The following is a 25,313-nucleotide window of genomic DNA, read 5'->3' as shown; positions in this document are numbered from 1 at the left end:
TCTTTTCTGCCCTTCGGTTCATGTCCATGGTGTAGTTGGAACTGATGGGCTTGTCCTCTTCCACACCAAACCTCTCTGCTCCATAAGAAACAATGATGGTGATCATGTTCTGAAGCCGTCCGTTGACATCCCCTTTGGCTATTGATTCGACGATTCTGGCTGTGTGCTCGTCGAATTGGTGCCACACTTTGTGTTGGCCTTCAGGAGGCCACTTGATACGAGGCTGCTTAATTACTTTGCTGGGAGCTGGAGGGTTTATCACATGGAGGTTCTGGGCTCTGTCGGTTGTGTCCTGGCCGTGCTCATCCGTCGTCTCACCAGGACTCGGTCCTGTGCGCTGTGTGTCACTCTCCTGCACCAAGCATTTCATTCGACCCTGATGGATTTTTAGGCCACGCTTGTTCTTGAGGCTCTTGCCACAGATGCACCTTACAGGTGTCATTGTCGTTAAGCCGTTTGCTAAAGTCGTCAACGTTGGGTCCGTCCTGTTGGGGAACTCATCCTCCCCCCCTCTCGGGTTCCCCTGGGGGTATTTCTCAGTAGGTCGTTCTGTTGCTTAGTTGGGTTTCTCCCTCACGGAAGATGCAGGTTGGGATGCTACCCCTTGCTGCCCCGGTCACCGTCTTTCCGAGCTGTCAATTGTCTCTCCAATCGTCACCAGTCTACTCCTGGTTGCCTCCCAGCCTGTTCCTGGGTGTCACTGGCTAAGCCAGTCCGAAATGATTGTAAGATACATCCTCAGATGCACTGGACACATCCTCAGTAATGTGCCTAAAATCAATGGGGGTTTCGGGTCTTTCAACATCATACCCCCTCCTTCAGGTGACCCAGCCAGGGTTGATCAGACCCCAGCTCATATCCCAGTAGCATTGGCCCACTGTTTGCTCCTCCTGATCCATAGCCATCTAGAGTCTCCTCTCTGCTGCCTCCATGGTGGCCTTGATGGCCTTCCTTTTCCCATCACCTGTGATGCCAAGTAGTGTAAACACCTTACACATTGAGCGGCCAGCGAAGCCTCTACGCCCCACTTCAATGGGCTCACAGCGTGCCTTCCAGCCTCCTCTGCGGCATTGTTCGACTAGCTCCTGGTACTTTGACCGCTTCCGCTCGTTTGCCTCCACTATGCGATCCTCCCAAGGAACTGTCAACGCTATCAGTAGCACCTGCCATGAAGATACTGATGTCAGCAAGATGTCTGTCCTCAACAAGATTGTTTTTCTTGGGAATCAAGTTTTCCTTCATTCCCACCTTTCTCTCGTTTTACCACTCGCACGGCTCTGCTAGCATCACAGCTAACGTTATCCATGCTGCTACCTCTCTGCTCCCCGAGGGCGTATACGTATGTGATGTATGACGTGAAAGTATGTGACGTATGTAAGAAGGTGCGCTTGCTGTCTGAGAGACAGGAAAGTGCGAGAAAAGCCTGTAGTGTAATGCCCGCAGCTAAAAACAACTGCGTGAGAACGTATACTCGAATATCACGATATAGTCATTTTCTATATCGCACAGAGACAAACCTGCGATGTATCGTGTATATGGATATATCGCTCAGCCGTAAGTAAAAGTATATATATATAATAATATTGATATTGTAATACCAATTGATTTATTGCTTGCGTTTTTGAAAAATGCATCACATATTAAATCGCAATACAGACGGTAAAATTGTATTTTATTATTTTTTCCAAAATCGTTCAGCCTTACTCTATATTAAGCTTTGTGAAAGAACAAGGTTCTCTTTGGTATATCTAGATCACATTGGATTGTACCAAATGTTGTGTCCAGTGAGTGTCTTAATGCACATAAATGTTTTTGAAACTGTACTTAAGAGGTATGTTTTAGTTTTTATGGTCTGCATGTGTGTCCGCCGGTCTCAGACACGGTCTAATGGCCGAGCTGCACCCTTGAGCTCAGTCTGTCCTGGCTGAGTAATGTAGTTGAGAGTGTAATTGTATGGCTCATGGCTGATGTACCGTGACCAGCACAGGAGAACACACATCAATGTGCACACTACACCAGGGTTTCTCAAACGGGGGTCAAAATACCCCCAGGGCTTTGCAGGCAAAAAAAGTAATGAAGAATTAAAAAAAACAGAAAATATACAATGTTTGTCTATTACGATTATAAATATTTTTCCTGTATGATTCCAATATTTGTTTTTTTACGGTTGTGTTGGTCTGAAACCCCAGGATGCAGAGATGGCAGGTGTAGTACAAGTAAAAATGTATGTAATAACAAAAACAAATAAATACTCCAGCATGGATGATCACATTAAATATAAAGAAAGCTATGCACATTTTTGAATACAAAACAAAGAAGTAGGGATGTAACAATTTGAAAATGTAATAACCAAAAATATCACGGTTTACATTATTATTGCGCTTTTGTTGAATGTGCTTAAAAAGTATTTACAGTATACACACACTGAAATGTTTAGGTAAGGTAACCGCTTAGATAGGTAAATAAGGTAACAACTTAGCGCAGGAATCAAGAAACAAGAACCAGAAATATCCAAACGTAACTGTTGTAACCAGCGAACAACAAAGTCAGACAGAGTGTGGCGCACAACGCAAATAGATAGATCTCTGATTAGTGCCCGGTAGCAGGTCAGCGTGACGAACACTATTCAGAGGCCAGTGAAATCAATCAGCACCAATGGTAACCAAAACAAAGCCAGGGGTGCACAAAACAGAAACTAAGGGAGTCCAAAACTAAACAGAACATGACTAAACAAAACATGATCCGGTCCATGGATCATGACAGTACCCCCGCCCCCTATAGGACGGATTCCAGATGTCCCCAGAATACCAATTTCAGGAGTCACGGGAGGGCGGAGGGAGGACTTGGTGGTGGGTCACCGGGCCAAGTGTCCCCTAATCCACCGAGGACAAGTCAAGTGGCGTCGGCAAGTGGAACGCCGCTGTAGCAGGTGAGGTTGTGGCTGGTGAGAAGGTGAATGCGAGTGGCACCAGGACCTCAGCAGCCTTTGAGTTTTACGCCCAAGTCGTAGGTGCCGCTGCTGTCTGCGTCCATTAATTGGCCACTGACGGCACCGCGTGCGGCAACCTCAAGTCAAGTCAGCTTTATTTGTCAATTTTTTTACATGTAAGACATACAAAGGAATCGAAATTATGTTTCTCACTCTCCCATGCGTAGACAAAAAGAAAAACAAAACACAACAGTTAAGTGCAACGTGAATATGTCTACCTACTAAAGTGGCAATATATATAGTTCCTGTTGTTTTTAAATAGGATATGGCTGTAAACAATGAGTGTTTCATCAGTAGTGCAAATACTTGTGATATACTTAGCAGCAGATGTGTGCAATTTTGCATAGTCATTTTTCTGTGGGTCATGGGGTTTAGAGTTCAGGTTATTCCTGGGAGGGGGATTTCAAAGTCCTGACAGCCTGTTGGATCGGGCTGAGGATTGAAGGGGTAGCGCGGGGGTGGGGAGAGTTCAGCAGCCTAACAGCCTCGTGGTAAAAGCTGTTTGTGAGTCTGGTGGTGCGAGAGCGGAGGCTCTTGTATCCTCTTCCAGAGGGAAGGAGGCTGAACAGGTTGCGTGCAGGGTGGCTTGCGTCACTCACAATTGTGAGTGCTTTGCGGGTGAGGCGGGTGGTGTATAAGTCCTGAAGAGATGGGAGTGGTGCACCAATGATTTTCTCAGCTGTTTTCACAATGCACTGCAGGTCTCTTCTGTTGTGTTGAGTGTAGCTCCCGCCCCACACAGTGATGCAGCTAGAAAGGATGCTTTCAATGGTGCCTCTGTAAAAAGTGGTCAGGATGGGTGGTGGAGCACTTGCCCGCTTTAGTTTTCGCAGGAAGGCGCTGTTGGGCCTTCTTCACCAGTGATGCGGTGTTGGTGGTCCATGACAGGTCCTCACTGATGTGCACCCCCAGGAATTTGGTGCTCCTTACTCTCTCCACTGCAGCACCACCGATGGTCAGTGGCAGGTGTTGAGTTTGGCCTCTCTGGAAATTGACAACAATCTCTTTTGTCTTGCTGACATTCAGCAAGAGATTGTTGTCCCTGCACCACGTGGTCAGGAGGTCCACCTCTTTCGTGTAGTGAGTCTCGTCCCCCTTGGGGACGAGACCCACCAGAGTTGTGTCGTCCGCAAACTTAACGATGTGGTTGGAGCTGTAGGTTGGTGTGCAGTCATGTGTCAGTAGAGTGAAGAGCAGAGGACTGAGCACACAGCCTTGTGGGGCCCCTGTGTTCAGGGTGATGGTGCTTGAGGTGTTGTTACCAATACGTACTGCTTGTGGCCTCTGACTAAGGAAGTCGAGCAGCCAATTGTAGAGTGAGATGCTGAGGCCCAGTTTGCCAAGTTTGCAGGTGAGTTGTTGTGGTATTATGGTGTTGAATGCTGAACTGAAATCTATGAACAGCATTCTCACATATGAGTGTTTCTGATCCAGGTGGGTGAGGGCTGGGTGGAGGGCAGAGCAGATTGCATCCTCTGTAGATCGTCTGGCTCGGTATGCAAACTGGAATGGGTCCAAGGTGGGGGGGAGGATGGATTTAATATGTGACATGACCAACCGTTCGAAGCTTTTCATGATGATGGATGTCAGTGCCACAGGACGGTAGTTGTTAAAACTTGACGGGGATGATGTCTTTGGCACAGGTATGATAGTGGCGGTTTTGAAGCATGTGGGTACAATGGCTTGCTTCAGGGAGGTGTTAAAGATGTCTGTAAAGAAGTCCTTCAGCTCCTCTGCGCAATCCTTCAGCACACTACCGGGGATGTTGTCTGGGCCTGCTGCTTTCCGGATGTTGATGGTAGAGAGTGTTCTCTTTACGCTGGAGGCAGACAGGCACAGGGTCTGTTCGTGTAGAGGGGGTGTGGTTTTCTGTGAGAGAGTTTTGTTTTGTGCATCGAAACGTGCAAAGAAGCGGTTCAGGTTGTTGAGCAGAGAGGTGTCGCTGTCGCAGCTCTGTGGCACGGGCTTGTAGTCCGTGATGGCCTGAATGCCCTGCCATAGGCTCTGTGCATCTCTGCTGTCCTTGAAGTGGGAAGTTATCTTCTTTGTGTGGTCCTGTTTTGCTTTTTTGATGCCTCGGGACTGGTTGGCTCGCGCTGTTCTAAAGCCAGATCCATCTCCAGTTCTGAAGGCCTTGTCTCTGGCTCTCAGCAGCCTGTGGACCTCCCCTGTCAACCATGTCTTCTGGTTGGCCCGAATGATAATGTTTTTTGTGTGGGTCACATCATCCATGCACTTGGTAATGTAGGAGGTCACAGTGTCTGCGTACTCCTCAATGTCTGTGTTGTTATTGTGGGTGGCTGCTTGTTTACACATTTCCCAGTCTGTTGTGTCGAAGCAGTCTTGAAGAGCAGAGGAGGCCCCCTCAGGCCACACTCTTATCTGCTTCAGAACCGGTTTGGTGGCTTTCACTCTTTGTCTGTATGCTGGCGTTAGCATAATTGTGATGTGGTCAGAGAGGCCAATGTGGGGGAGGGGAGTGGCTTTGTAAGCTCCTTTGTGTGAAGTGTAGACGATGTCCAAGGTGTTATCCCCCCTGGTTGGGAAGTGAACATGCTGATGAAATTTCGGCAAAACAGTCTTGAGATTAGCATGATTAAAATCTCCGGCAAGAATGGTGAAACCATCTGGATGTGCTGTTTGTTGTTCGCTGATGGCTTGGTACAGTTCATGAAGTGCAGCGTTTTTATCACTGTTGTTGCTTGTGGGAGGGATATAAACAGCAACTAGTAGGATTGCTGTCATCTCCCTGGGCAGATAGAAAGGACGGCATTTCACGATTATAAACTCCGCCAGTGGTGAGCAGTGTTTGTATACCACCGTGGCGTCCCGGACCCACGCATCACGGATGTAAACACAGATCCCGCCGCCACGAGTCTTACCTCCGTTTACGAGCGCCCTGTCCGCTCGGTAGCATGTTAGCTGCTCCAGTTGTACAGCAGACTCGGGAATGTTGCCATTAAGCCATGTTTCAGTGAAAACAAGCACACAGCAGTTACTCACTTTCCGGTTCGTTGTCCTCAGCAGTCGTATGTGATACATTTTATCGTCCAGTGATCGTACGTTTGCCAAGAGGATAGATGGTATAGCTGGGCGAGTTGGACTAGCCTCTAGCCTAGCTCGGATGCCTCCACGCTTGCCTCTCTTCCTCGTCCTTGCACACCGCTTCCGATGCCTCCTTCTTCGGGGAGGGTTAGCAGGCGGTGTGGTAGCACTCCGGCCGAGTAGTCCAAGCTCTCTTAGCATCTTTGTGTCGCGTTCAAAAACATTGCAGGTCTTGATTTTCCGGATATTTAACAAAGCCTGCCGATTGTACTTGTATTCCAATGTAGGCTGACGGGAAAAACGTTTTAACAAAAACTCTAACGAACAAAATACCGCACGGTCGAGAGAGCGAGAGGTCGCTGCGTCTACACGGGCCGCCATCTTGCCATCCTGATGGCCGCTTTTGCTGCAAACCAGCTCGAGGTTGCGGTGGCGACGACAATGGAGATGAGGGCGGTGCCGTGGGACGGCCCGCCGGAGACGAAGAAGACGGCGGCACCTTTGGAGCTTGAGCGGCAGGCGAAGGAGGCTGCCGTGGTGCTGCTATCCGTGGTGCTGGAACTAAAAGCAACCTTGGAGCAGCTGCTGGAAATGGAAGCAACCATGGTGCGGGTACTGGAACTGGAAGCAGCATTGGTACTGGTGCTGGAACCAGAAGCAGCTGTGGTCCAGGAACCTGGAAGCAGTCTTAGTGCTGGGACTAGTGCGGTAACCCGCCTTGGTGCTGGGACCGGTGCAGGAACCAGCCTTGAAACTGGGATTGGCGTGGGAACCAGCCTTGGTGCTGGCACCGGTGCGGGAATAGCCTTGGAGCGGGTGCTGGTACAGGAACCAGCCTTGGAGCCAGTGCTGGTACGGGAACCAGCCTTGGAGCCAGTGCTGGTACGGAAACCAGACTTGGAGCCGGTCCTGGTACGGGAATCAGTCTTGAAGCAGGTGCTGGTACGGAAACCAGCCTTGGTGCTGAAGCCGGTGCTAGCCGTGACTGTGGCGGAGGTGGCCTGGCTGGGGGTTGCGGTTTGGTAACCAAAACAAACCCATGGGGTGCACGAAACAGGAACTAAGGGAGTCCAAAACTAAACAGAATATGACTAAACAAAACATGATCCGGGCAACGGTTCATAACACGTTCAATTTGCAAAAAGGATAAATGTTTCTTTAAAGTTCCTCGAGAGGTAATGAAGAAGGGTGGAAGATTGCAAGATTTTACAAAAAAAGACCAGAAAAGGAGCATGCACTCCAGTCAAAGAAGGCAGAGTTGTTTTCACACATTTGCAGATCACTTTGTTAAAAGTATGTAACATTTTGTATCTCCCTTTTAAGTATTATCTTGATATTATTTGTATTTTGTAAATCGCATTTTTGCTATGACTATTTTGTAACGCACCAACTCGGCGAGTTTAAATAAAAGAAAGCAAATGTTTGCAAAACCTAAAAGAGTTAAGTCTTTGCCAAAAGCAACAATCACAAATGAAGCTTTCAGCACATACACAACTTTGAGATCTAGTTATATTTTGATAAAGACGGGGAAAAACATGCATATTCATGAACACCACGTACAACAAAAACTAAGCAACAAACATGGCTGTAGATGCAAAGTTAAATCATGAAATGCAACCTTACCATAGCAAAAACGATGAATGATTTATCTGGGCAGTCTTGATACCAATGTCCCTGACCCAGCCACACACAAAGCAGTTGTATATTTCCATGCTTTTCCAAGTTGTCATCTGTTTTGTTGTGTAGAATGATGTCTGGGGCGTCTTGATAGTTTGACATGTCTGGGAACGCGACCAAAGGATAGTCCTTTAACTCACTCGACAAAACTAAGTATGATAACGTATGGGTTAGATTTAATTGCATGTATTGAATTTTTTGCTCGTATCTGCTCTTAGTGGTAAGATGTAGGCCCCTCGTGTACTCAGATAGGTGACACTCTGTTTGCTGCACAGTAGCCATGTTGGTTTGCTGGCCCATTGTTCATTAACGTTACAAAGTCACTTTTTTGAACACAACTATACTGTGATACTCACTGGTAGTGATCCAATCTAATAACCTTTTGTCTGCAAGAAATAAAAATCCATCTGGTGACCGTGAGAAAAGAATAAGGAAACTTTTTTGGGTCGGGATTATGGGCTCTCCATGGGTCACTCTGGCTAAGCTGATCTACAAAAAAATTCAAGATGCTCGCGAAGTTGGTCAAAATGAGAGATCTGAAGGAGGACTTGTCTAGAAACAGGGTTATGAATGAGGTTCAAGTGGCTGCCCATAATCGGGTTTTCATTACCAATATATGGTGCGGGAGCAAGGTGACAGAAAGCAAGAGGAGAAAAAGAAAATATTAGTAAGGCCAAGACAAAAACACACACGCACACACACACATCTACACAATTTCCATTTTTCATTTTCACCCATCGTAAACCACTCTAGCAAGACAAAAGTACCCTTGTACTTATATTTGCAATTTCACCACTAGTATTAAAATATGGAAGTGAAATACGTGACATTAATGCTGAGCGTACCACAACCAAAATGATTCTACATTTTATAGTAACAGAACAAATAGTGTGGTTAGTTGAAACAAAACGTCTCAGCATAGGCTTCTTACATATTTAGCGGTTAGAATACATGCCAAACAAAGAAAGAAAAAACACCCACATGAAATTTCAAGTCAAAAATGCAGTTGGTGGGCAGTAAGTTGCCAAAGCACTCTCAAACCCTCAACAGACCGGCGAAAAGTTTGTATCAGCAGTGATGCTAGCCGCCATGAGCTCAGCCTGAGCCCCAGCCACGGAAACAAGTAAAGTACAGTGACCTCAGGGGTTGGGCACACATCCCAAGAAGGCTGAGACTTCCTCAACTTAAGCGAAACGTTTCTTCTCGCTATGGAAGCGCTAAAAACTACCGGTACAACAAAGATGACAGGGACACAACACTGTTGAAGGTGAGCCCCGTAAATAAGAGAGCCCACAAAACGCCGCATATTCAATCAATCAATCGATGTTTATTTATATAGCCCTAAATCACCAGTGTCTCAAAGGGCTACACAAACCACGGCACAAACCACAATGACATCCTCAGTAGAGCCCACATAAGGGCAAGGAAAACTCACCCCAACGGGACGTCAGTGACAGTGACAATGATGACTATGAGAAACGTTGGATAGGACAGCATTTGTGGGCAACCTCCCTCCGGGGACCGAAAGCAATGGATGTCGAGTGGGTCTAACGTGATACTGTGAAAGTTCAATCCATAGTGGATCCAACACAACCGTGAGAGTCCAGTCCAAAGTGGATCCAACACAGTAGCGAGAGTCCTGTCCATAGTGGAGCCAACATGAAACAATCCCAAGCGGAGGCGGATCAGCAGCGCAAAGGTGTCCCCAGCCGATACACAGGCGAGCGGTCCATCCTGGGTCCCGACTCTGGAGAGCCAGTACTTCATCCATGGCCACCGATCAATTGGTCTAAAAAGGGGGTCTATTTAAAGGCTAGAGTATACAAATGAGTTTTAAGGTGAGACTTAAATGCTTCTACTGAGGTAGCATCTCAAACTGTTACCGGGAGGGCATTCCAGAGTACTGGAGCCCGAACGGAAAATGCTCAATAGCCCGCACAATTTCTTTGGGCCCTGGGAAACACTAATAAGCCGGAGTCCTTTGAATGTAGATTTCTTGCCGGGCCATATGGTACAATACAGTTGGTAAGATAGGCTGGAGCTAGACCATGTAGTACTGTATTTTATACGTAAGTAGTAAAACCTTAAAGTCACATCTTAAGTGCGCAGGAAGCCAGTGCAGGAGTGTCAGAAGTCTAGCAGCCGCATTTTGTACCAATTGCAATCTTTTAAAGCTAGACATGGGGAGACCCGAAAATAATACGTTACAGTAATCGAGGAAAGACGTAACAAACGCATGGATAATGATCTCGGCGTCACTAGTGGACAAAATGGAGCGAATTGTAGCGATATTACGGAGATGAAAGAAGGCCGTTTTAGTAACATTCTTAATGTGTGACTCAAATGAGAGAGTTGGGTCGAAGATAATACCCAGATTCTTTACCGAGTCGCGTTGTTTAATTGTTTGGTTGTCAAATGTTAAAGTTGTATTATTAAATAGAGGTCGGTGTCGAGCAGGACCGATAATCAGCATTTTGTTTTGTTTGGCGTTGAGTTGCAAAAAGTTAGCGGACATTCATTGTTTAATTTCATTAAGACACGCCTCCAGCTGACTACAATCCGGCCTGTTGGTCAGCTTTAGGGGCATGTAGAGTTGGGTGTCATCAGCATAACAGTGAAAGCTAACACCGTATTTGCGTATGATGTCACCTAGCGGCAGCATGTAGATGCTGAAGAGTGCAGGGCCAAGGACCGAACCCTGGGGAACTCCACACGTTACTTTAACATAGTCCGAGGTCACATTGTTATGGGAGACGCACTGCACTCTGTCAGTAAGATAGGAGTTAAACCAAGACAGGGCTAAGTCTGAAATACTAATTCGAGTTTTGATACGCTCTAATAAAATATTATGATCGACGGTATATTGAAGAGATGGTCAGAAAATGGCTCGAAATTAGTTTGTAAAACAATCTCTGCAACATAGCCATGTTGAGAGTAGCTAGTACTTTTCCTTTGTGTATTCTACCAGTCTCTCTTTGTCTTCAGATCCCAGGTTAGTGTCGTAAACCATCGGAATGGGAAGCAAACCCACACGTCTCTTTCACCTTGTGGTGTTGAGAGGAGGCGGAGGAGGGCTTTCTTTTGTGTGAAAAGAGTGTGTTTTTCCCTTGGAATGCCAGATAAACTGGAGAAGCCGATATGAATGTATCGATTAAGTTTACGTCCTAAAGCTTTAATAAAACATGAAAACATTCTAATTTTGTCTCGATGGTCCTTCTTACTCAGCATATGTCATCAAAAGAATTTGGGATTGACCAGTAATTTAGATTGCGTGGGAGGAAGAACTGGTCCGACGCAACACTATGCAGCATGAAACTACAACAGCAACATAACTGTCTAGTTACACAGCTCCAAGACGTGACTTCCCAGTGGCCCTGAGGTTAGTGTCCGCCCTGAGTTCGGTAGGTCATGAGTTCAAACCCAGAGTCATACCAAAGACTACAAAAATGGGACCCACTACCTCCCTGCTAGGCACTCAGCATCAAAGGTTGGAATTGGGGGTTAAATCACCAAAATGATTCTCGGGTGCGGCCACCGCTGGTGCTCACTGCTCCCCTCACCTCCTAGGGGGTGAACAAGGGGATCACTCAAAAGCAGAGGACAAATTTCACCACACTTAGTGTGTGTGTGACATTCATTGGAACTTTAACTTTAACTGTTCAGTGCAAAGTAAGCTTTAAAATAGTGATAGTATAGTAATAGTATTGACCTAAATTCTACCACAATAACACAATGTTTGTGTTTAATTTTTTGCAAGGATAAGAAAGCTCTGCTCATGTAAAAAATTGTATTACCTTTACCAATTTATTTAACCACTTGTATGTCTGTTTGTTTGTTAGTGGACGGATTTCGATGGAACTTTCAGGAAATGTCCAGAATGAGATAGGCAACAAGTGATTTGATTTTTTTTTGGTGCTCATGACTTCTACATTACCTGAAGTTTACTATAAAAGGCTGAAACTTTTCTGTGCGTGCACCCATAGAGATAATGAGAGCGGTTGACCACACGAGGGTCATTCTAATGCAAAGTATAAACTCTCTTGGAGCCTGTTTAGAAAAGACATAGGAATAAAAGAAACACGCACGAAAAAGGCAATTTAATTTACCCTGTGATTAATTACTTACGCCAGGAGGTTATGAATAAAACAGTTTTTTTCTGTCTGTTTGTTAGTTAGCTACATAGCACAGAAGTTATGAACTCTCTGAGTGTTTCTCTTGTTGTAATTGTATTTGGAAATGAATGCAGGGGCTCTGTTACATAAAAGTATGAAATAGATAGATAGATAGATAGATAGATAGATAGATAGATAGATAGATAGATAGATAGATAGATAGATAGATAGATAGATAGTACTTTATTGATTCCTTCAGGAGAGTACCATATGAAAAACAATCATTAGATAACTAGAAACACACTCAAAGAGTGAAAACCTGCAACAGGCCCTATCTCCCAGTAATAAAGAAACAAAAACAAAAACAGTTCTCAATCTAGATGGTGATCTCCATCAGCCCCAAAATATAATCCCTTGATCCTGACCTATTTGACATTTTCTGAAAGTTTATTAAAAATTGCGCATAACTTCTTTGTTTAATTGCTGAAATAAACGGAGTGGATCCTCTGTTGGTCATTTAATAGCTATCTATTAGCCTGCTCAGTGGTCTTGTGGTTAGATGTCCGCCCTGAGATTGGTGGGTCGTGAGTTCAAACCCCTACCGAGTCATACCAAAGACTATAAAAATGGGACCCATTGCCTCCCTGCTTGGCACTCAGCATCAAGGGTTGGAATTGGGGGTTAAATCACCAACATGATTCCTGAGTGTGGCCACCGCTGATGCTCACTGCTCCTCTCATCTCCCAGGGGGTGGAACAAGGGCATAGGTCAAATGCAGAGGGTAATTTAACCACACCTAGTGTTTGTCGCTATCAGTGGTACATTAACTTTATATTGATTTATGTTGCTAACTAACTAACTGTCGGACCCCTTCGGTCATATAATACCTCCTGGTGGAGGTAAAATGTAACCTGACTCTCACCAGATCCTTGTAGTTCGCTGAGCTCCACACAAGGATCTGGGATCAAAGGCATTGCAAACTCCTTCAAGATAGCAAAAAATGAGGAACCAATGAGGATTTCATAGATGTCACGTAGCGTCGAAGTGACTGTTTGATTCAATCAACAATGGCGGTACGCAGCAAGGAGTCGTGTGCTGACATTGATTCTGCTATTGCAAGTGTTTTGTGGAATTTATCGAATATTAATTCTTTAAAATATGAACGGAAAACGGTTTTCAAGGCATTTATTGGTGGCAAGGATGTTTTAGCTCTTCTTCCGACCAGGTTTGGATTTCCCAGCGTCGCTCTCATCAGCGTCACGGGTTGATTCTGATGTGAGTGGTTGAAGTAGAGGGCTTCACGTTGGCAGAGGGGTTAGTGCGTCTGCCTCACAATACGAAGGTCCTGCAGTCCTGGGTTCAAATCCAGGCTCGGATTTGGAGTTTGCATGTTCTCCCCGTGAATGCATGGGTTCCCTCCGAGTACTCCGGCTTCCTCCCACTTCCAAAGACATGCACCTGGGGATAGGTTGATAGGCAGCACTAAATTGGCCCTAGTGTGTGAATGTGAGTGTGAATGTTGTCTGTCTGTCTGTAATGGCCCTGTGATGAGGTGGCGACTTATCCAGTGTGGACCCCGCCTTCCGCCCGATTGTAGCTGAGATACGCGCCAGCGCACCCCGCAACCTCAAAAAGGGAATAAGCGGTAGAAAATGGATGGATGGATGGTTGAAGTAGCATGTCAATCAAGATAACGGACAAGTGGTTTATCCAATCACATACAATTATTTTTTAAAAGGCCCCGCTTTCTGAAATACATCTTCTATTGAGAACTCCCAGATCCTTGTGTGGAGCTCAACGAACTACAAGGATCTGGCGAGAGTCAGGTCAGGTAAAATGGACAAAAAGGTTCTCAGCACACTGTCATTAGCTCAAATATTGTTTAATATCCCCCATTTTCCTTGTACCATGTTGATGTTACATCATTCTAAAGGATAACAACTGCATATATGGATTTCACTGTACTGTACTCACTCCTTGTGTGTGTCCTGTCCTTTTCCAAATATCTGATCATTCAGTTCCAAACCTTATTTTAACCTACAGGCTTCTCATTTCTGCTCTGTCTTTTTCTTCTCTTCTTTACCTGTTTTGTATTATTTCCACCCTTTATCTCTTGCTTTTTAACCCCACTTCCTGGCAACTGCAGGGCTTTGGGTTTGTAACATTTGAAACAACCGCAGATGCCGACCGTGCACGAGAGAAACTAAATGGTACAATCGTGGAAGGACGCAAAATAGAGGTGCCCGTTGTTTTTTTTCCTCTCTGTCTTTGCCTTCTGCCTTCCACTTCTCTCGTCCCTTCTCCTCCCGCACCTGACGCTGTCTTTCCTTTTTCCTTCTGCCTGAAGTTTCCTGCAATACCTTCCCTCTCTTCCATTCATCTTGTGTCTTCCACCTGCCTGCTGCACCTTGAACGCTGCATGCTGAACCCTGATCTGATCTGTAAGTGTTTGTGACAAAGACAGAGAGAGCGCGACCCAGCGTGGTTTTGAGTGTTTTGCAATGTTTTGACACAAACAATGAATTCTACTATGCTCATCGCGACCGAGGCATGTTTGTGTGTGCATGCGCACGGAATAACGTGAGTTTGTTTTCTTGAGGCTAAAAGACTAAGTAAACCCACTCAGTTTTCTGACAACTACAGACTCGCACTTACACTTGTCGTGTTGAATTATGTTAGCACAACTACCTATTGCTTTTATATTGAAAAAATATCAATAATACATCACATTTCTACTACACAACTCTCAGTACTCAAAAAGTTTGACCTTATGTTCCGTCTTCTTAATTTAAGCGTTTATTTACTACTCTTGATATTGTGTTTTTTAAAGAAACACAACCTGGCTGCCAATGGTGGTCTCTGTTTGTGTATTTGTTGGGTGTATTGTGGATGACTGCACTGATGCGGTGGTACAATCGCGGTTAGTACCACATAACCGTTGCACAAGAGTAAATGAATAACTTGTCTAGGACGACTGTATAATCCTGATCGCAATGTTTTTTCGACCCAAATCTTATATTAATTTGCAAAATGTTTTCTGAATAACTGATCTTTGCAGCATAAGACTTTCTAATCACCTTTTACAATGTTATGATCATTTAATTTTCCATCAGACTTCTCTGGATGAAATGCATTGTGTGTATTCAAGCATTTAAATCAAACTTTTGACTGATTGCATGTGGCCTGACTTGTTAAAAAACAGGGCATGGAGAATGGTTATGATGGGCTTTCTACTGTTTGGTTCTGTGCATCCCGTTTCTCCTGATGCTAACATCTGCCTGCTTACTGACAGGTTAACAATGCAACAGCAAGAGTAATGACCAACAAAAAGGTGGCGAATCCTTATACAAACGGTAAGATTATGTTTTGTATTTCTTTATTTGTTATACTAATTCTAATCCCTGAGAGAAAATACAATTTTTCAATTTGCTGTATGCATATTGTTTGGAATCAGGCATGCTCAACCTGGGGTGTGTGTAGTCAGGAAGTTGCTATTTCATTTGTATGTTTAACTAGCCCAGATAAGACAGCATATATTTTTTGTTATTTATCAAGTAAACCTACTTTTTGATTTGAATGAAAACACATGCTGCACATGCAAGTCACCCACTATCAAGAGTTGTTTACTTTTGATGAATGTAATATTTGTCATGGATGATGCATTTGGTTTGAAATGTCATGTGAATGGCAAAAAGCAGGCAGATGTGAGATTGGCATGAATGGAAAACTGGAGCTGGAGGAGTTAATAATAAAAGCTAGATAAGTAACCTTTATGCTGTTTTGCAGGTGGTGTAACGAAACGTGATTTTAAAGTCATTTGGAAAACATAAAACTCATATGCTTTTTCTGTAAAAAAAAAAAAAAAAAGGTATAATGATTCTTAAAATGAAACAGAAAAAATGCTGCAACCTAATTTTGCATTCAATACAATGCTGTAATGAAAATCATTTTTAAATATTAATATGAAATAACATGTAATAGTTTACTGCAGGATTTCCACCAAGAGTCACTTACTGTAAAAAAGAAGGAAGCAAGGGGATGGATGCTTTGATACATTTTATGCATTAAAAATGCCAAAACTAATACTTTATTTATTTATTTAGCCTTTACTTAACCAGGTAATAATCCCATTGGGATCAAATATCTCTTTTCCAAGGGAGATCTGGCCAAGAGGGCAACAGCAAGGTTACAATAAAAACAGTAAACATCACATAAAACATCACATTTACAACATTAAAACTTGCTCACATCACACATGTGCATACAGACAAGGTAGACTGCAATCCTTTCACAGAAGCTTTAAAGTCATTCAATGTAACAAGGGTTTGAAGTTGAATATTCGATTGTAGGTTATTCCGACGATCTGCTGTAGATCAATCAATATATGTCAAGCTAACTGATTAACAGAGCTTTTATGTCATAGGTGATATAATATGTGTAATTATGACACACAATAATGTGTGTCATTATAAGTTAGTTCATTGTTTTTTTTTTGCAATAATCCAACGGCCAATAAAAATGGTCCCATTGTATCCCCGTGTTTTTGTCCGTTTTCGTATTTTACCTCCAAAGGGAGACTTTAAGAATCGAACAGGGTCAACACTATCGCGAGCCATGACTCGCACTAGTCACGAGCTGGGCTGCACTGTAATTTTTTAACGAGTAAACACCTTAACAACATAATCAATGTACCGTGTAGGAAATTGGTACACTTATGTGGGTTCTTCCGAGGATGTCGTAGTCGTAGTGGTTTGTACATTCCTTTGAGTCATTTGTGATTCAGGGCTATATAAATAAACATTGACTGATTGATTGTACTGAAAAAGTCCTATTGCGAAAAATTAATACCGTACCTTACAAATACATTCACCGTTACACACTTAATATTTATCAGGCATGAATATAGTTAGGATTTCATTGACACTAACATCATTATCAATATTCCTTATTAATACCAGTTTTCATAGGTTCTTTTATCGGATTTACTTTATATATTTTGGTGTACATAAAGATGTATAAAAAAGATGTTAAAAAAATGATATACATTTTTTTATGACCATTTTATGAGCACAATAGCTTGTACACCACCAACATCATGTAACATCTTACAGCAGGGAAGTATTTTATCACCAGCTGCTTTTATGTCTTAAACAAGTCAACTATGTGTGCAGTGCAAGGTACAATGCAGTTGTTATGTTATCTTCTTGTAAAGACCAAACATATCCATCACTTTAACTGCAATTACACTCAGCTGGAAATTAATATTTATGTATGGAAATAATGTGCAGAGCATAGACCTTTTACATTATACACCATATCAAATTTGTAGTATAAATCAATACACTCAATTAGCATGTTAGATGGGTGTGCATTGAAGCAAGGTGTGTTTTGATGCTACGCGACCACGACGCAAAGGAGTGACGTCAGACAGCGAACAGAAACCTATCAGCAGATGCTATCTTGCTTTGGAGCAACTTTATGGATTAATATATACGAACCCTGTTTACATATGAGTTGAGAAATTGTGTTGGATGTAAATATAAACGTAGGAAGAGGATTTGCAAATAATTTTCAACCCATATTCAGTTGAATATGCTACAAAGACAACATATTTGATATTCAAACTGATAAACATTTTTTTTTGCAAATAATCATTAACTTTAGAATTCAATGTCAGTAACACATGACAAAGAGGTTGGGAAAGGTGGCAATAAATACTGATAAAGTTGAGGAATGCTCATCAAACACTTATTTGGAACATCCCACAGGTGTGTAGGCTAATTGGGAACAGGTGGCTGCCATTATTGGGTATAAAAACAGCTTCCCAAAAAATGCTCAGTCTTTCACAAAAATGGATGGAGTGACGTACACCCCTTTGTCCACAACTGCGTAAGCAAATAGTCAAACAGTTTAAGAACAACGTTTCTCAAAGTGCAATTACAAGAAATTTAGGGATTTCAACATCTACGTGTCAGAGTTATTAGGTGATAAACCCAAGATGCAGAGAAGGAGGGAGGCATTTTGCAGGAAAACTTAGTTTATTTAAAATACTAGAACTACAACAAACAAAGGGTACAAACAAAAAGCACGCACTTGGGCGGATATAACAAACTAAGGGCTATGAAAAAACAAATCGGAAGCAGGGAACAAAAAACAGTAAGCCACAAACATCTGCCAAATATAGCTTACCGCTACGCTGCAATCACACGACCAGTAGGAAAGACAAGTAGAAAATGACATTGACACGACAATAATCCAGCCCTGACTGGAGGAGAAAGCAGGTCTTAAATAGTGGCTGGCTGATTGATGCCAGGTGTGGCCAGGTGCCAATCAGCCACAGCTGAGGGTTACACAGCACTCAGGGAGACAAACAGGAAACAGAACCAAAATAAGAGTGCTGAAAGGAACTAAAGACAAATGCAGAGGAAAAACTAAGACATAGACCAAAACTGTCAGGGACAAGCCTGACACTACGGTCCATAATATCATCAAAAGGTTCAGAGAATCTGGAGAAATCACTTCACGTAAGCGGCATTGCTGAAAACCAACATTGGAATGACTGTGACTTTCGATCCCCCAGACGGCACTGTATCAAAAATCGACATCAATCTAAAAAGGGTATCACCACATGGACTCAGGAACACTACAGAAATCCACTGTCACTAAATAATGTTTGTCGCTACATCTGTAAGTGCAAGTTAAAGCTCTACTATGCAAAGCGAAAGCTGTTTATCAACGATATCCAGAAACGCTGCCGGCTTCTCTGGGCCCGAGATCATCTAAGATGGACTGATGTAAAGTGGAAAAGTGTTCTGTGGTCTGACGAGTCCACATTTCAAATTTGTTTTTGTAAATATTCGACATTGTGTCATCCGGACCAAAGGGGAAGCGAACCATCCAGACTGTTATCGACGCAAAGTTCAAAAGCCAGCATCTGTGATGTTATGGGGGTGCATTAGTGCCCAAGGCATGGGTAACTTACACAGCTGTGAAGGCACCATTAATGCTGAAAGGTACATACAGGTTTTGGAACAACATATGCTGTCATCTAAGCGCCGTCTTTTTCATGGACGCCCCTGCTTATTTCAACAAGACAATGCCAAGCCACATTCAGCACGTGTTACAACAGCGTGGCTTTGTAAAAAAAAAGTGTGGGTACTTTCCTGGCCCGCCTGCAGTCCAGACCTGTCTCCCATCGAAAATGTGTGGCGCATTATGAAGCGTAAAATACGACAGCGGAGACCCCGGACTGTTGAACGACTGAAGCTCTACATAAAACAAGAATGGAAAATAATTCCACTTTCAAAGCTTCAACAGTTAGTTTCTTCAGTTCCCAAACGTTTAACAAGTGTTGTTAAAAGAAAAGGTGATGTAACACAGTGGTGACCATGCCCTTTCCCAACTACTTTGGCACGTGTTGCAGCCATGAAATTCTAAGTTAATTATTATTTGCCAAAAAAAAAATTAAGTTTATGAGTTTGAACATCAAATATCTTGTCTTTGTGATGCATTCAATTGAATATGGGTTGAAAAGGATTTGCAAATCATTGTATTCCGTTTATATTTATATCTAACACAATTTCCCAACTCATACGGAAACGGGGTTTGTAGATTTAATTTGAAATTTGACTCGATTAACATTGACCTGTGGATTACAAGTTGATCATGCGCGGTAGTGGCGGTCATGAGTAAAGAGTGTTCACTTCAAACTGACACTATCTCCTATTAGCGTGTGTAACTATGAGAGACTTTCGAAGAGGTGGAAATGTTGTTGAAAATGTATGTGTGGTATTGCTCCCTTATTTGTGATTATTCTAAACTTATTGGATCCTACCAATGTATCCGTAGCACAACCCCTGAAGTGAATACAACAGTGTTTCCTAATAATAAAGCCAGTCAGCTAGATAAAAAAAAAAAAAATACATATAGCCGTATCATTTGTCCAGAATCTTCTCCTTCTCGACCGGCCGAATTAGGAATCGGTACTCATTATACATCCTTGGTATTTACTATGTATAGACTATTTTTTCCTGCGATGGGTTGGCGACTTGTCCAGGATGTACCCCGCCTACCGCCCGAATGCAGCTCCAGCAACCCCAAAAGGGACAAGTGGTAGAAAACGGATGGATGGATGGATGTATGGACTATTGTTTTAGATATGCCTAAAACGCGTACAACATCCAAAACGCGTAAATATATTACATTATGTATTTTGATTGACATGACTGCCAGTAAAAAATATATATTTTTAAATTTTTATTATTAATAAAGTAAGTCCTTTGTTGCTACTCCACACTTGTTTTGGTTGCAAACTCCCTGTTCTTCTTGTCGCCTTCGTGTGGTGGGATTTACATCACTACAAACTATGGCTGGTAATCGTTGATCACGATTCATTTGAGTTCAATCACGGTGGTCAGCTGTTAGCATATTTCCTCGATCAAACACGGAAATGTCACCACAGTAAGGAAGCAACGATGATCAGTATAATCCTGCACGGAACTATCCGCGTTTGTTGTACGTGATCCCATGTGTGTCAGTGAATGTGTATGTTTGTGTACGTTTGCATGTGTTTGTGTCCGTGTATGTGTGTGACCATCTCGTTCCAGTATCACGATAGTCAGTCCCGTAACGGCGTAATTAATGTTGAATCAGCGTTGTGCCTCGTGACCCAGCAGAACAAGAGAATCACCTGAGAGAGCACTCTCCAGTACTCCCTCGAGGTAATTTAAAAATCGCGGTTACTCTGACGCCAGAGTGGAAGAGAGTCCAGCCCCTCACTAGAGAACTGGTTTTAGAGCCCTTGATGTGCGTCGAAGTGAGTCCGATTATCTCTAGCCAGAACCTCTCCACCTCATGCACTAGCTCAGGCTCCCTCCCCCAAAGCGAGGTGACGTCCCATGTCCTAAGAGCTAGCTTTTGTAGCCGAGGATTGGACCGCCAAGTGCCCTGCCTTCGGCTGCCGCCCATGAGGCCCCTTAAGGACAGGTCCGGCCACCAGGCACTCGCCATCAAGCCCCACCTCCGGGCCTCGCTCCAGAGTTGGCCCCATGTCTGACCTGCGTCAGAGCGAGGGAAGTCTGAGTCCTAATTTTTTTCTTCTTCATAAAGAACTTTGAACTTTGAACAAGTCACGACGGAGGACCTGGATATTGAGTCCGAGTGGACAATGTTCTGTACCTCTATTGTTGAGGTTGCCGATTAAAGCTGTGGCGGCAAGGTGGTTGGTGCCTGTCGTGGCGGTACTACCAGAACCCGCTGGTCGACACCAGTGGTGAGGGATGCCGTCAAGCCAAGTCGAGTCCTATCGGGTCCTTTTGGCTCATGGGACTCCGTAGGCAACGGAGAGGTACTGACAGACCATTTGGTGGTCATGAAGGCAAAAACTCGGACATGTGAGGAGTTTGTGGAAGCCATGGAAAACGACTTCCGGACGGCTTCAAAACTATTCTAGACCACCATCCGCCGCCTCAAGAGGGGCAAGCAGTGCACCATATATGGTGAGAAAGTTGAGCTGCTGACCTCGACTGCGGGTTTTGTGGATCGTTAGAGGGAATATTTCAAAGAGCTCCGCGAGCTCGCCTAAACAACGAAGCAGTAACTGGGGAAACTATGGTGGGCGCTCCTATTTCTGGGGCTGAGGTTGCCGAGGAAGTTAAAAAGCTCATCGGTGGCAAGGCCCGGAGGTGGAAAAAATCCCCCTGGGAGTTTTTTAAGGTTCTGGATACTGTGTGGCTGTCTTGGTTGACAAGACTCTTCAACATTGCGTGGACATTGGGGGCGGTACCTATGGATTGGCAGACCGGGGTGGCGGTTCCTCTCATAACTTTTATGTTCTTGATTTCTAGACGCAGTCATGGCGTAGAGGGGATTTGGATTTGAGGCTGCCAAATTAGGTCTATGCTTTTTTGCAGATAATGTGGTCCTGATGGCTTCATCTGGCCAGCTCTCACTGGATCAGTTAGCAGGCGAGTGTGAAGCCACCAGGATGAAAATCAGCACCTCCAAGTCCTAGTCCATGTTTCTTGTCCATAAAAGGGTGAAGGGCCATCTCCAGGTTGGGAAAGAGCTCCCTCCCCAAGTGGAGGAGTTCAAGTACCTCAGAGTCTTGTTTATGAGTGAGGGAAGAGTGGGTCTTGAGGTCTACAGGTGGATCAGTGCGGCGTGTTCGGTAATGCGGACACCGTATCGATCCGTTGTGGTGAAGAAGGAGCTGAGCAGGAAGGCAAAGCTCTCAATTTACCGGTCGATCTACGTTCCCATCCTCACCTATGGTCATGAGCTCTGGGTTACAAGATCACGGGTACAAGTTTCCTCCATCGGTTGGCGGGGCACTCCGTTAGAGATAGGGTGAGAAGCTCTGTCGTCCAGTAAGAGTTCCAAGTAAAGCCGCTGCTCCTCCATATGGAGAGGAGCTAGATAAGGTTGGAGGCCCCGGGAAAAACGCAGGACACTTTGGGAAGACTGTGTCTCCCGGCTGGCTTGGGAACGCCTGGTGATCCTCCGGGAGGAGCTGGACAAAGTGGCTGGGGAGAGGGAAGTCTGGACTTCTCTGCTTAGGCTGCTGCCGTCAACCCGACCTCAGATAAGCGGAAGAAGATGGTTGAATGAATAGAATTAGCCATTTAAAAGTATTGTTAACTAAATGTAAACGTGAAATGAAGGTCTTATGGTATTCACAACACCAATGACACTTTGTTTACTGCAGAATGTTTGTGATGAGAAGCAAAAAAAACAAAAGAACTTTGAAAGGGAAACAAGTTATCTTTCCCCCCACAAAACGTACCGAAAAAGAAGAAAAAGCGTGACTCTAAAACCAGGTACGGACCGTAGCGTGTACTGTTGCACCTCTTGTAAAATCATATATAGATATGACAGTCGTCAGCTGTTTGCATATATTACTTCAATCAAACATGTCTGTTACAATATACTGCACTAGTAAACAGTAAGGATGTGGTACTCAGTTCAATCCTGCACTGGACAATCCGCTAAAATAAAGAATGTGATAATTAATCGAGACCGAATGATATAAAAATATTATGGCAATATTTTTCTTTTGCCATTTTGCCCAGTCCTACTACAAACAGTTTGGTTTCCATACTATATTGGCTGTTCAGGCTTCCTGTTTTGCATCCTTCGTTGTGTGCATTAGTTCTGACGTCGTCGCATTGCGTGATGTCTGACGTAAATTCATTAAAACGCGCAAGGTCCTTAGAATGCAACAGACAACTGCATCCTTCCCTGCCTGTGTTTTAAAATTTGCATCAGCGTGATCCTTCACGCCTTTTCATATCCCAACATTATTTGCATGGAACTACAGTCCCAAATATAATTATACCTTTTTTTTAATCATCAAACAACATCAACATGCCAGATATGTTAATTTTGATGGGTCCTTACAATCTTACATTTCTGTGAAAATACAAAACCTCGGCTTTGGTAATTTTAAGCCTCCTCCGTGCTGTAGGCTCGCTCTTTAAGGAGAGATCTTCACAGCAAGGTTGTGCAGAAAGCTTAGCTCAATGTGCAGAGCTTATTTTCAGACCTTGAATGTGAAGCCATAAATCCTTTACTTACTTCCACTTGTTTTACTTGGAGAGGTTGACTTGTGTCTTATGAATGTGATTATGGAATAGTTAAATCAGAGTATAATTTGTCATAAAAAAATATATATACTGCATATAACAAACACGCTCCTTTGAAAAAAAGAACCAAATCAAACATGCGATTTACAAGCTGTGGCCACTCTGATGAGAGGGACGATGGAATAAATGAACAGATTACACTCATGAATGCACCAAAAATGTAATTATTTTATTTGTGGACATGAACCTTTTTTTTTTTTTTTAAAGGACGTGTAGTTATCCCACAATGAGGAAATTACGTTGATGCAACGTTTTCTCTCTGCTCTGTTATGTACGTGATCCTTTGAAACAACCCTAAAATACATGGGCTTGTAAGTCAAATTGTCAATAACAGTATCAGTTGTAGGATGATTTGGAAGCAAACTTATTTAAAATAAAGTAAATGATGTGCTTAATGTGTGCAACTTAGTTGATTTGATCTGTTAATTTTCTATCCAGGTCTAGGGGAGGATAACCTCTCTGACGGCCTCTCTTTAACTTAATATTTACAATTAATAAGAATAATACAGTCTAAAATACAACCATTTAGATTAGGTGTCGGGAACCTTTTTGGCTGAGAGAGCCATGAAAGCCAAATATTTCAAAATGTATTTCCGTGACAGCCATATCATACTTTTTAACACTGGATACAAATAAATCCGTGCATTTTTAAGTAAAACCTAAATTTTTTGAGTATAATAAGTCTTTTATTCTTTTTAATAACATTGTTATTCTAAAAGTTAACCAATAATAAATATAATACTTCTTACCATTAATGCGACATCTAGAACAGGTGTGATTGAAAATGGATGGTTGGATTAAAATGCATAAGAATGTTTTATGACTTGAACGTTATTTTTAACACTGTGATTACCAGCGGAATTATTAATTACTTATCGTGTTAAGCAATGTCAGCTAAGATTTATCTGAGAGCCAGATGCAGTCATCAAAAGAGCCACATCTGGCTCTAGAGCCATAGGTTCCCTACCCCTGATTTAGAGTGTGGGGAGTTTGTATTGGACCCCCTGCAGTTTTGTACTGCCTTTACAAAGGTAAATGAACTGTCTGTGTTGACATTGGAAATGTATTCTAACAAAGAAAGACAGAATGTAAAAAAAATAAAACTATACAAATAAAGTATTCAAACAAAAAATGTAAATGGTGCCAACTTTGCAACAGTAGAGGAGAGGAGAGTGTTGGTCAAATGTCATGGTTGTTAAATTTTGCAATGCATTTAAATAAATACAAGTTTATACTCTCACTGTCACTGACTTTTTACGTGTGCATATGAATGTTTTGCAGGCTGGAAGCTCAATCCAGTGGTTGGAGCCGTGTATGGGCCTGAATTTTATGCAGGTAAGAAAAAGCTCAGCAACGGAAAAGTCCCTCGTTCATTTCAGCCTGGTCTTGACACACAGTATGTACATGTTTTCCTTGCCCGTGTTGCATGTATATGTGTGACCATGCATCGGTCTAACTGCAATGCTGATTACTGATTTAAATGGAGGCGCATGTGTGGCTGCACAGACATATTTGCGTGAGTGCAGTTGGAAGTAGCAGCTTTGCTTCATTTGGTAGAAGTGCTGAGACTGTTCGCTCACTGTAACTGCTCTCCTTTTTGCTCATTAGTCTCAAATCTGCTCATTCCCAGACAGGTTTACAGCACCCCACTAAATAACTGTTCTGACAGAGAGAGGCCATCCATCTTTTTTATATTCCCCCACCCTCCCTTCTCACTTTTTCTCACTTGCCTAGGTCTATCCCTTTATCCACCAACCCAACCAAGCAGCAGAGCGGATGACCTCCTCCCAATATGTGCATTACAAACCTTTTCATGTATTCCGCTAATTCCACTCAGGCAGAGGCGTA

At 43.3% G+C, this 25,313-nt stretch overlaps 1 protein-coding gene across 6 annotated transcripts in view; it reads left to right on the top strand.

Annotated features, from left to right (window-relative positions):
- rbfox3a (RNA binding fox-1 homolog 3a) overlaps positions 1–25,313 on the top strand; it is a 1,176,173-nt gene that overhangs the window by 1,057,169 nt on the left and 93,691 nt on the right. For 4 of the 6 annotated variants that reach the window (XM_061908671.1, XM_061908669.1, XM_061908668.1 and 1 more), the window contains 3 exons: positions 13,970–14,062; positions 15,116–15,176; positions 24,747–24,800. In XM_061908671.1, coding sequence (XP_061764655.1) covers positions 13,970–14,062; positions 15,116–15,176; positions 24,747–24,800 — 208 coding nt within the window. The remainder of the gene's footprint in view (positions 1–13,969; positions 14,063–15,115; positions 15,177–24,746; positions 24,801–25,313) is intronic. The other 2 variants (XM_061908673.1, XM_061908672.1) reach the window with 1 other exon arrangement.

The sequence above is a fragment of the Nerophis ophidion genome, linkage group LG08 (assembly GCF_033978795.1).
Source record: "Nerophis ophidion isolate RoL-2023_Sa linkage group LG08, RoL_Noph_v1.0, whole genome shotgun sequence".
In the NCBI taxonomy this organism is placed as follows: Eukaryota; Metazoa; Chordata; class Actinopteri; order Syngnathiformes; family Syngnathidae; genus Nerophis; species Nerophis ophidion.
Note: the sequence above shows the minus strand (reverse complement) of the source record. Positions and strands in the feature narration are given on the sequence as shown.